This window comes from Andrographis paniculata, unplaced genomic scaffold (assembly GCF_009805555.1).
Source record: "Andrographis paniculata isolate CXL003 unplaced genomic scaffold, ASM980555v1 Contig62END, whole genome shotgun sequence".
Taxonomy (NCBI): Eukaryota; Viridiplantae; Streptophyta; class Magnoliopsida; order Lamiales; family Acanthaceae; genus Andrographis; species Andrographis paniculata.
Genome location: NW_026137598.1, coordinates 3,602,316 through 3,614,449, shown reverse-complemented (window position 1 = coordinate 3,614,449; position 12,134 = coordinate 3,602,316). Strand labels below are relative to the sequence as shown.

Below are 12,134 nucleotides of genomic sequence, written 5' to 3'. Positions count from 1 at the left end.
CAAGTTTCTTGCGCAATTAGCTCCTTGTTGTATCTCCACTACAAAAATATTAAGAAAAATCATTTTTTCAGTCCACAAAACAAAAGCATGTTACATACATGATAATATTAAACAAACACTCACCAATGTCATCTTTAGTAAGCTATACAAATAAAATCTTCCTCTTTTCCGAATCATTCAAGCAACCATCTAAATATACACCTACAACCAACATCAAAAAATAAAAAATAACAATCGACACAATATAAAAAGTTTTTTTTTACCACCAATACATACTTACAGCAAATATCCTTAGTCTTTTGCCCGCTGGAAATCCAAGTCCATCACCCACACCTATCAACAATATGTAAAGTTTTTTCACAACCAAAGATTAAAGTATTTTAATAGGCTTAATATATAAAAATTACAAGACTTACAAGAGACAAATTTTCCTTAACCAAAGTCAAGTTAGAGAATAATCTTGAATTTTTTTTGTACTTATAGAGACGTAAAATTTTATTAATATATTGTATAAACATAAATAAATAAAAAATATATTACTTAAACATGATGATGATGATAATAATAATAATAATAATAAGAATAATAATAATAAAAAAAACATCTTACACATTTCGATTTCTTTGTAAATTTCTAAATGATCATCACCATCAATCAAACCATCTTCACTATTGCACTCCATCTCTATATTATGTTCTTCCGTAATTGAATCTTCATTCATTCCCTTATACTATATCCACAAAATTATTAAATTTATTTTATCCTTTTCAATATTTTTTTGAATATTTGGAGAAGGTCCTCTCAATATTTTTCATAGTCGCTTTGATCACCTGAAGCTTGTTTCTTGGGTAAAAAATATTAGCACTAAAGATCAATGGATTCATGGTATCCCAACTCCCCAAACATTCATTGCACTTACAACTTTTTTAAACGTTGTATTTGAAAAATCATTGCATTTTTTTTTTTCAATTTTAATTTGTAGTGCAACCAATAATTGATAATCAATTAAGAAGTAAGAGTTTTTTATGCATACAATTCTAAAGTAGCATCGTAAAATTTCTTCAGAAAATGTATAAATGCATTTGCATTCTCCAAAATCTTCTTGGTGGTTCTACTTTTTTTTTTTTTTTTTTTACCTTTTTTTTCATTTTTTTTAGATTAATAATTCATAAAAGATACTTATTCTTCCGTTATTCTATCAAACATACTTCGATGCTTCAATGCAACATTAAGTATTTTACAAGTGACATTCCATCTAGTTTTGACATACATAGGGATTGTGATGTGTTAGAAAATTTAGCTTAAATTGCAAACTTCCTAAATTTATTCAATCTTGAAAGGTGAAGAATGAATGAAATTAATTGTATTCCCGATGGATTTAATCGATGCATCATCTCTTCAAACAATCCAAAACAATTAAGTTCAGAGTAGGACCAATTAAGTTCAGAGTATGACCTGAATATCTCAAATGCAAATATTTTCCTTCAAACATAAACATATAAAAAAGAAGAAGCTAAAAACAGTATATAATTTTTTTGGTTTGTTTGCTTTTATTTGAAATTGGACCTTTGATTTCACTATAAGTTTAATTAGTATTTTAATGTGATATTTTGTAAGAAAAAATAATACTATTTTTATAAGAAAAATGTAACATATGAATAGTACTCCCTGTGTCTCAAATAATTTGTCCACTATTTCTATTTTCGTTTGTCGGACATATTTTTTTTTTAGAAATATAATTATACACTTTAATCATATTTTAAAATTCATGATTTATAATTTCTATTTACTATTTACACAATATCTAAATCTCTTTACTCAACTGAAATGAACAAATTAGCTAAGATGGAGAGAGTACTATATTTCAAATAAAAAACAAACTAACCAAAAAATTCAAAAAATAGTATTCATCAATCCTAATTCAAAGTACATTTTTACTTTTTTGTTTTTCCCATTCAAAATTTTTTTTTTTAAAAAAAATTAATTATAAACAAATTCAAAAATATCATTAACTTTTATTTAAATTACAAATATAATTACTTTATAAATAAAGTAAAATTAAGATAATAATATCAAAATCTATTACATATTTTTAATAATCAATAAAATATTATTATTTTTTAATTTATTATGAAATTCTAAATGACAATGTGACGAAGGAAGTATTACATATATCATCTATCAAATTTCCTTTTTTTATTATTTTTTTATTTTTTCAAAATTTCATAAAAATTCTTATTTCACTAAAATAAGTTGAAATAATAAGACCAGTATGGACACACGAACACGTTTAATAAAAATTCTTATTTCAAGAGAGACTAAAATAAGTTAAAATAATAAGACCAGTATGGACACACACGGTCCAAAATTTTCAACAGTGGTCTTAAAATTGATCCAACTAATAAAATAAATAAATAATAAAAAAAAAGGTTCAAAAACGGTGTGGATCGGACCGGCTCGAGAGCGCCGGGTCGGGCCACTTCACTGCTGTAATGTCACGCCTTCTCGAAACCCCAAAATTTCCATCCTATTTAGCGTCGCACTTTTCAACTCCCCCTCTCTCTCTCGTCTCTCTCCGGCAATTCGTCGAACGGTCGAGGAGGAGAAGTAGGGATTCAGACAGACAGAGATGTCACTGCGTCCGGGTAGCAGGACCGAGGCCCGGAAGAAGGGCTACAAGATAGGCGTCGATGGGGAGGAGGCGCGGCGGCGGAGGGAGGACAATTTGGTTGAGATCAGGAAGAACAAGCGCGAGGACAATCTGCTGAAGAAGCGGCGCGAGGGTATTCTCAATGGATTTCCGCAGCAGTCGCAGCACTTCCCTCCCGATCCAGCTCAATCACCTGCCGCCATTGAGAAAAAGGTAGCTCTATTACCTCCCGACTGTTTGTTGAACGTGGATTTCTCTATCGAGATGTGATCTGTATTTCTCCTTGTTTGGAACGTGAGATTGATTGTGGAAATGTCTTGTTATTTCTGTTTGGAGCCCATTGAGATGCTACTTTAATGTTTGTGTTCAATATACTATGATCTATTATTGTACCTGGGTTTATTTTAATTCAATCGATGCATTTATTCTTTCTGTGGACATTAAGCTGATACTTCCATGTCCATTTTATTGGAATTGATTTAAGTTGATTTAATGAACTGCTGTTGCTGCTGTGAGGGGTCAAACAAATGGTTATATGTTATTCTAATATAAGAGACAAAGTCATTCTCTTATTTTGTTTGGTTGCTTGAATTTTGGACTGTGATTTAACTGAACAATATACTTCAAGTAGTGCTAGATTCAACAACTGCTGCTTGTTGTATATGCATTCGGGCTTATACTAACTTTGCATCATTACTCGGTGGATTTTTCTGGTATGGTCTGTGATAGAGGAAATCATGTTTTGATCTGATCCATGGAACACTGGGTACTTGGTTTCAACCTATTGTTAGTAAAGCTGCTTCTTGTCATTTTTAACTTTTAATAGCATTTCAATTTCATTTTCGTTTTCATCTAGAGTGAATTTCATTGGTAGAAATGTTAGGAATGATCTTTCAAGATTTTTCATTCTTGTTTTAACAAGTAAATGCAGCTTAGGGGGACTTGACTCTTATGAATGATTTTCTTGTAGTGAATCTCATATTTGACATTATTTTTCCTATAAAATCAATTTCCATTGACAGTTAGAGAGTATCCCTTCAATGGTGCAAGGTGTATGGTCCAATGATCCTAATGCACAAGTGGAGGCAACCACTCAATTTAGAAAGCTTTTATCAATTGGTATTGTTTTGTAAGACTTCAAGCTCTTAACATTGTGATGATAAAGTGGCAACATATGTTTTGTAACTTTCAATTATTGCAGAACGAAGCCCACCAATTGATGAAGTGATTAAAGCTGGAGTAATTCCTCGATTTGTTGAGTTCCTTGGAAGGCAAGATCTGCCTCAACTGCAAGTATGTTCCCCCATATAGCTGTTTCCTTGTAACATTTGATTGGAATAGATAATCAAATCTCCTTTTTTTTTTCCTTGGTTGCAGTTTGAAGCTGCATGGGCTTTGACAAATGTTGCTTCTGGGACATCTGAGCATACTAGAGTTGTAATTGAACATGGTGCTGTTCCGATGTTTGTGCAACTGCTTAGTTCTGCCAGTGATGATGTTCGTGAGCAGGTATTCATATTTTCTCTGTTACTGAGACTTAAAAGAGTGTCTGCTTCGTACTAACGATATGTGGTTAATAATCTTTCTTAAATTTTATCTTCTAAGAGTGTCTGTTTCGTACAAGTATATGTGCTTAATAACCATTCTTAAATTTTATCTGCTAAGCAGGCTGTTTGGGCTCTTGGTAATGTTGCTGGTGACTCTCCAAGTTGTAGGGACCTTGTCCTTGGAAACGGTGCCCTTATACCACTTCTAGCTCAGTTGAATGACAAATCAAAGCTGTCGATGCTGAGAAATGCTACATGGACTTTGTCTAATTTCTGTCGTGGGAAGCCACCTACTCCCTTTGAGCAGGTGTGGACCTTTGTGGAGTTTAATATATAATTTACTTTATAATATTGATAGTGAGTTGTTACTTACATGTAATGTTTATTCTGCTGTTTAAACCTACTAGGATGGATAAACAATTTAGTAATAGATTGTGTTAATATCTATGTTCATTTTGTCAGGTGAGGTCTGCATTGCCTGTTCTTCGGCAGCTTATCCATTTGAATGATGAGGAGGTGCTGACTGATGCTTGCTGGGCGCTTTCTTATCTTTCTGATGGAACAAATGACAAAATCCAAGCTGTGATTGAGGCAGGTGTCTGCCAACGACTTGTGGAACTGCTTCTGTATGTCCCTATGCTCATACAATAGTTTGAATACTGAATTTCATTTCCCATGCCTGCCATCTTTTTTTTTTTTTTTTTTTTTTATGAAATTTACTGGGATTGTTAGTTATGGTCATCTTTCAAAACTTTTGTTTGGCCTGGACAAACTTTATGGTGACAACATTTTGTTTCTCATGAAGCCACCCGTCACCTAGCGTTCTTGTACCTGCTCTTCGCACAGTAGGGAACATTGTCACTGGTGATGATGCTCAGACACAGGTATTCCATGGCAGTTTATAATTATTATTACACTTATTACGCCGATTCATTACTCTGTTTTCACAAATAGGGCCGTGTCCCTTTTCTAGCTATCTCTCACAGCTTAAGAGTTTAGGGTCTAAAATCTTGTTGAACTTTCATGTGCATAGATACTATTGTGGAATATTCTTCTAACTTCATTCTTTCATATTTTGAAGAGATTCATGAAGCCTTTCATGAAATAATTCCAGTTTCCAATTTTTGCAAATGTTTATATATATATGTATATATAAATTTTTTGGTATTACCGATGGGAAAATTACTATCATTTCCTTTTCTAGATCATCTCTATAGCAGTTACACTTAATCTACACTGCATGTTTGTGTGTCAGTTTGTAATTGACAACCGTGCGCTCCCTTGCCTCCAACAACTTCTTACTGGGAATTACAAGAAAAGTATTAAAAAGGAAGCTTGTTGGACAATCTCCAACATAACTGCTGGAAATAGAGCTCAAATCCAGGTACTTGTCTCCCTTATTTTCTTGATTCAATGAATCCAGGTATTTCTAACTGCATAAAAATAATCCATTTCATAAAAGCAATCTGATGTAATATATAGTTCACATTAGATATAAAGATCAACATTAACTCAAATGTTTATTACTCTATTCAATTCATACATTCTCTGGTCTTTAGTGATGAATCCCATTAATTTGTAAGAAAGGATTCTCCATGACTTTTATTAGACTGTTAATATTTGAAGATTTGTTTCAACATTGAGAAGTCCCATCGATGCAGTTTGGTTGAGAAAATAAAACATGGATTTTTGGTTAATCAAGAAGTTTGTAAAAATTGTAATGAACATAGTATTTGGTAATTCATTAATTCAGCTAAAATTGTAAATTGATTTAGACTGGCAAGATCTTAACGAGTAGTTGTAAGATGTGTAGTGTTAAGCCCAGATGAAGAGGCTGGATTAAATAATGGGTGACGATTAAATTGGTTGGAATCTCTATGGAGTAGCTTGAGTTTCTTCCATTTTTGCTGGCACAATCGGGATTCTATATGAATTGACTTAAATAATGTCATCAGTTTAATTCAGTAAGTCATAATATAAACTTTTCAATTTTTTGTATAATGTGCTCTGCAAGTTCTATGTAAGTAAGCCATTGCTTGTTGAAAGAACAGATATATGCTACGATATTGACCCCATACTATGCAATCATCATGTAACATTTCCTTCTCAAAACTGGGAAGAGGCAGTGTAGAAAAAATGGCTTTTGTTTTCTCTTTCTTCATTGACAGAAAGCAAGGGTTGCAGGATTTGCTCGTCTGTCAGCCTTATTTTGTCGGGATTCTTTGACTTTGTTGTGATTGAATTTCATGGAACAGGCTGTCATTCAGGCAGAAATCTTTCATCCTTTGGTGCAACTTCTTCAACACGCCGAGTTTGATATAAAGAAAGAGGCTGCATGGGCCATCTCGAATGCCACATCAGGTGGATCACCTGAGCAGATCAGGTATACAAGGTTTTTCATTTTATTTTTTTTATTTTTATGGTGTGACAGTCCAGTGGCACATATTCATAAGATTTGATCTTAACAGTAAATACACAAACCACTCCCTACTCGTGCAGATTCTTGGCGACTCAAGGCTGCATTAAGCCGTTATGCGACCTCCTAATCTGTCCAGACCCGAGAATCGTTACTGTATGTCTAGAGGGACTTGAAAACATTCTGAAAGTCGGCGAAGCAGACAAAGAAAACGGGTTGAACAATGGAATCAACATATATGCACAGATGATAGATGACTGTGAAGGCCTGGACAAAATAGAAAATCTCCAAAGCCACGACAACAACGAAATATACGAGAAGGCTGTGAAGATACTCGAAAAATACTGGGTGGAGGAAGATGAGGACCAGAATCTCCCAGATGGCAGCGACGGAAATCCACACGGTTTCAGCTTCGGAAACACCCAACCGAACGTCCCTGCTGGCGGCTTCAACTTCGGTTGATTGCCAGATCCTGGTTTTTTTCGAGCTTTAAACTCGGTTCGCAATGCCTGTTTGTGTCTTTGTCTTGTTGTTATGTTTCTTTTGTTTCAACTGTCATAGTTTTGTTGTTCTTTTCTTTGTTTTTTTAAAAAGAATAGGCTCTATTTGTGTGTGAAGTGGTGGGGATGAATTTGCATGCCGCAGATTCATTTGTGTTTGTCTGTCTGTCAGTCATGTTGTGTTCGATACATGGAATTGTTGTCTCTTGTGTTATTGCTATATGTATTTAGGTTGTAGAGTCTTACACTCAATGGATTCATTTTTTATTTCTAAGTTCATTTTATCTTGTTTTACTTTTATGTTTGATATTACAGCATAACATCTCTCTTAAGAAATTGCATTTTCTTATATCTCTGCCTATATTCACTCACTATTCAACTATCAAACAAGTTTAGTTCAACAGTTTATCAGGGGTTGAGGTTGAGGTTGAGGTAGAGGATCTTCAATCTGTACATATCAACCTAATCAAACTAAGAAAACTATAGATTAATTTTATTTTTATTTCATTAATTAATATACATATAAATATATTAAATTTCAAATATGAATATTAGTGAACCAGGCTGCCCAGACACAGCCCTACTTTTATGGCTCCAGCACTGTCCGATTCATTAGCGTGCCGGGCCAAATAAAGCCCAAAAAATTTCAGATTTATTTATAATTTTTTTTTTTTTGCCAAGTCGGATCGATTTTTTAAGTCATGCCTATTTTTTACTTTCTCTGCATGGAATGTAAGTGAAAAGAAAAAAAAAACATTTGATAGAAAAAATTAAATATGGTATTATAGGGTTTTTATGTAAATAGAGTGAAAAAAAAATTATACTCCCTTCGTCATTCAAATCTATTCTCATTTTTTTTGTCATCCAAATTTATTCCCGTTTCCTTTTTTAGTAAAAAAAAACCATTTTTCTTTATAAAAAAAAAATAAAAATTTCTATTTTTATTTATTTTTCTTAAAATCTGTGTCCGGTCAAATGAGCATACAATTGAATGACGGAGGGAGTATATTTGTAATTAAGAAGTAAAGAAGAGATGAAATTAATGTACAGAGAGTGAAAGAAGAAATTGGATATAGAATTATAAAGTTATGTATAAATTGCCCTATTTATAACTTTTAATAAATTTAATATACTTTATTTATTTTTAAAATAAAATTTATATAATAAAAATTTATAAAAAATAAATTAATTTATGTTTTCTATGATTTAATTTATATATTTTATAAATAAATTAAATTAAAGAGTTTGTGTTTTTCAAAGCACACTTGTCAATAATATTACTAAAAAATAGTGTAATAACTGGACCCTTATTATTTTAATCTTGTAAATGGAGCATATCGCAAACTAGTCCCATAAGTAAAAAATTTTTTTCGCTGTTTTAGTCCTCCGGTGCCGGAGCGTGGCTCGCCGGAGGTGACGTGTCCGCCAGGTGTAGCTGACCTGGCAGATACGTGGATTTATTTATTTATTTTTTTAAATTTTTTTATTTTTTTTAATTGGACTAAATAAAAAAATACAAATAAAATTTAAAATAAATTAAAAATAAGTTTTAAAAAAATTAAAAAAATGAAAAAAGAAAATAAAAAAATTCACGTGTCCGCCAGGTCAGCGACACCTGGCGGACACGTCACCTCCGGCGAGCCACGCAGGCATCTCCGGCGCCGAAGGACTAAAACAGCGAAAATTTTTCACTTATGGGACTAGTTTGTGACAGGCTCCACTTACAAGACGAAAATAATAAAGGGTCAGTTACGGGACTAAAAAAACAGTTTACCCTAAAAAATATAGTATTATATACAATATTAACACAATATACTCCCTCCGTCCTGCGAGGGATTTTTATTAGGGACACCGTTTTTTAGGTAGGGTAAATTAGTAAGTTATTAATAATAAGTTATGATATTAATTTATTATTTTTATATGAATAATATTATTGGTATTTTAAAAAAATTTAAGATTATATCTCAAAAAAATATATGCAATATGGATATCATTTTGTATAGATAATAAAATTTTGTATAATACAAATAAATAAAAAATACTTTTATTCAGAAATAAAGAGATTTTGAGTGGATCCTACAAATAAGATGTTAGAAGTTTAATTAAATTAATTTATATTTGTTAAGTATGTTTAAAATTCATAAAGTTAACAAAAATATAAATAGGTCATCTTTTATGAAATGTATTAAAAAAGAAAATAAATCATCTATGGCGAGATCGAGGGAGTATATTATATACAATTTTATTAATTAATAAAAAATTAATAATTTAATACAAAATATTATTTTTTATAACTTGTTACACCTAATATAAAAATCAATTAACACAAAATAAACACACCAAACAACTATTAAAAAATATTTCCCAAACACCTTCAAAATGAAAACGTAAGCAGCGCGTGTTTTACCTACCAACCACAAAAAGCTGTCGGTGAAGAACCGCATGTTCATAATTTGGCGAAAAATGAGAAACATGCCAAACATGTCGTGCTTTGTTTCTGATAACTCAGCGGAGGTTTACTTATATTTATATACTATATCCCTTCAATAACAATAGTTATATTTATTTATTTTTTATTTTAATATTTAAATATTAATTATTATATTAAAATATAATACAATTAAGAGAATTAAAAAAAAAAAGATAAAAATATTTTTATTATTATTTTATAATATAAATATAATGACATTAAATTATACAAATATAGATATTTTAATGTCAAGTATAATGACATAAAAAAATAAATGCAATTATTGTTATGGACGGAGTGAGTATTATTTAATTTAGAAATCAACATTTTCAGATTTTAGCAGATTTTAATTGATTCAAAATTTTGAATTTTCAAAAAATCAATCCGAAGCAAATTGAAATAATCGAAATCCGAGTTACAAAATTTGAATCAAACCAAAAAACTTGAAAAAATTATTTTTAAAACAAATTCTTTATTTTATTTTTTATAATTTTTTTTATAATATTAAATATATAGTCTCCCTGTCTCATAAAAATATTCTATTTTTGTTTATCTCAAAATAAAATACAATTTTTTTAATTTAGTAATTGATACCTAACGTAATAAATACTTTTATAAATTATAATATATTATAAAAATATAATTACTTTTATATTACTAAGAGATATTTTTTTAAATATAAATTAATATAATACTAATATTAAAAAATTTACTTATTATTTTTTTTACGAGAGACAAAGATAGTACAATAAATACAAATAAGTATATCAATATATAATTAATATTAATAACTTTATGCTTTTTATTTTTATTAAAATATTAAATATATTAATATATTGTATTTTGGATTTCATATTGGAGTAGGTTGGATATTTAGTATACCAATCCAAACCAATTTGAAGATCCAAGATTTATGGAACTATTCAATTCGAGCTAATTTGAAAATTCAAAAAAGTTTGAATTAAATTTTAAATTTCAATTTGATTCGGATCAAATATTTAGCTTTCAGATATGTATTAAACTTTTTTTTTGGTTAAATTTATACTTATTTTTATTTTAAGTATGTTCATCAAAATGGATAATTATACTAGTTTGACTCAATAAATATGTACAATAAAAAGATACAACATATATTTTTATATGACATATTATATATAATACCTTCGAAGTTGGACCGGTGTTAGGCCAACTTCCGTGGATGAGCCCGTGTCGGGCCATTCAAGGTTGAATATAGGTTAAATAGATTGAACAGACTATTCAGATCAACAATGTGCATATTCTTTTTCGGAAACTCTACTGAAAGAATTCTAAAGTTAAGCGTGTTTGTTTTATAGTAATTTGAAAATTGATGACCCCTGGAAAGTCTCCTAGAGTGTGCGTGAGTGAGGACAGAAGATGAAAGGACTCGTGTTGACCTGTAGGACCAATTTACGACACAACATGTTCGGCTTTGCGTGGCTTGCGAGCCGGGATATCACATTATATATTGTATTATAACAAAAACACATATTATATTGTAAATATATTATACTGATTTTTATTACATATGTTGATTGATCAACAGAGGATTTAACGCCATATTATAAATAATAATAATTTTTTCTATAAATTTAAATTTTACCCTATTATTTTTAACACATATTAATAACTTCTTAAACACTTTGACATCAAATATGCACTATCAATTAAGCATATTATCAACTGAAATTTTTACAATACATTTGGCCAGATATTTATTTAAGGTGCACTTAATAATTACTATGAAGTCAGAATTTACTAAAATAAAATTCTTAAAATATCATAAAATAACTTTTATCTTAATATTAAAATATTATTTCATATGTTCAATAAGTAAACTTTTAATTTTATCATTTAAATTTTTATAAACAAAACTTCTAATTTTTTTATAAGAAAAACTAAGTATTAACTAAAGGTCAAAAATTACTCTTTCATTACTTTTACTTTAATATCAAGAATAAAATATATATTACATTACTTTGTTACATTATACATCTATAAATATTAATTTACTTTAATTTGCGTTCAAAAATTTAATAAAAAACGAAGGGAGTATTATTTTTGTAATTTCTATAGTCATCAAGCAAATGCATTTTTTATCTAATAAAAAAAGAGTACTTTTAAGTATTTATTTTTGTTCAAAAGATAAACACAAAATATAAACTAAATACAAATAAACACACCCAATGTGCTAAAAATGATTCGATTTTGATTTGAATTTGGAGTAATATTTTGAATTTTGATAAATCGAGTGTGTTTTTGTAGTTTGTATTTTTGTAGTTTGTTCTATTATTATTTTATAATTTTTTACATAAATAATACTCTCTCCGTCCCAAACATCCTGCAACGTTTCTATTTTTGTTTGTCCCAAAATCACTGCAATATTTTTAAATTTTAAAATAATTAATAATATTTATATACATATATTAATATATATTTCACTTTATCCCATCACATCACTCAAATAAATAATTTGATAATCATTTCTCTCTCAAATCACATCACTTAATATCCAAATTATCTCAAATTACCA

At 29.7% G+C, this 12,134-nt stretch overlaps 1 protein-coding gene across 1 annotated transcript; it reads left to right on the top strand.

The window, feature by feature from the left end:
• The first annotated feature begins 2,510 nt into the window (after positions 1-2,510).
• Positions 2,511-7,407, top strand: LOC127260910 (importin subunit alpha-4-like). Its single transcript, XM_051288959.1, has 10 exons — positions 2,511-2,863; positions 3,673-3,769; positions 3,852-3,943; positions 4,028-4,159; positions 4,319-4,504; positions 4,660-4,823; positions 5,003-5,081; positions 5,453-5,581; positions 6,453-6,580; positions 6,697-7,407. The coding sequence occupies exons 1-10, from the start codon at positions 2,630-2,632 to the stop codon at positions 7,073-7,075; spliced, it is 1,620 nt and encodes a 539-aa protein (XP_051144916.1). The 5' UTR covers positions 2,511-2,629; the 3' UTR covers positions 7,076-7,407.
• The last annotated feature ends 4,727 nt before the right edge of the window (positions 7,408-12,134 follow it).

Coding starts and splice junctions, on each gene's coding strand:
- LOC127260910 (XM_051288959.1), top strand. CDS start 2,630: ATGTCACTGCGTCCGGGTAGCAGGACCGAGGCCCGGAAGAAGGGCTAC. Junction 3,944..4,027: donor AAGATCTGCCTCAACTGCAA/GTATGTTCCCCC, acceptor CCTTGGTTGCAG/TTTGAAGCTGCATGGGCTTT. Junction 4,505..4,659: donor CACCTACTCCCTTTGAGCAG/GTGTGGACCTTT, acceptor TCATTTTGTCAG/GTGAGGTCTGCATTGCCTGT.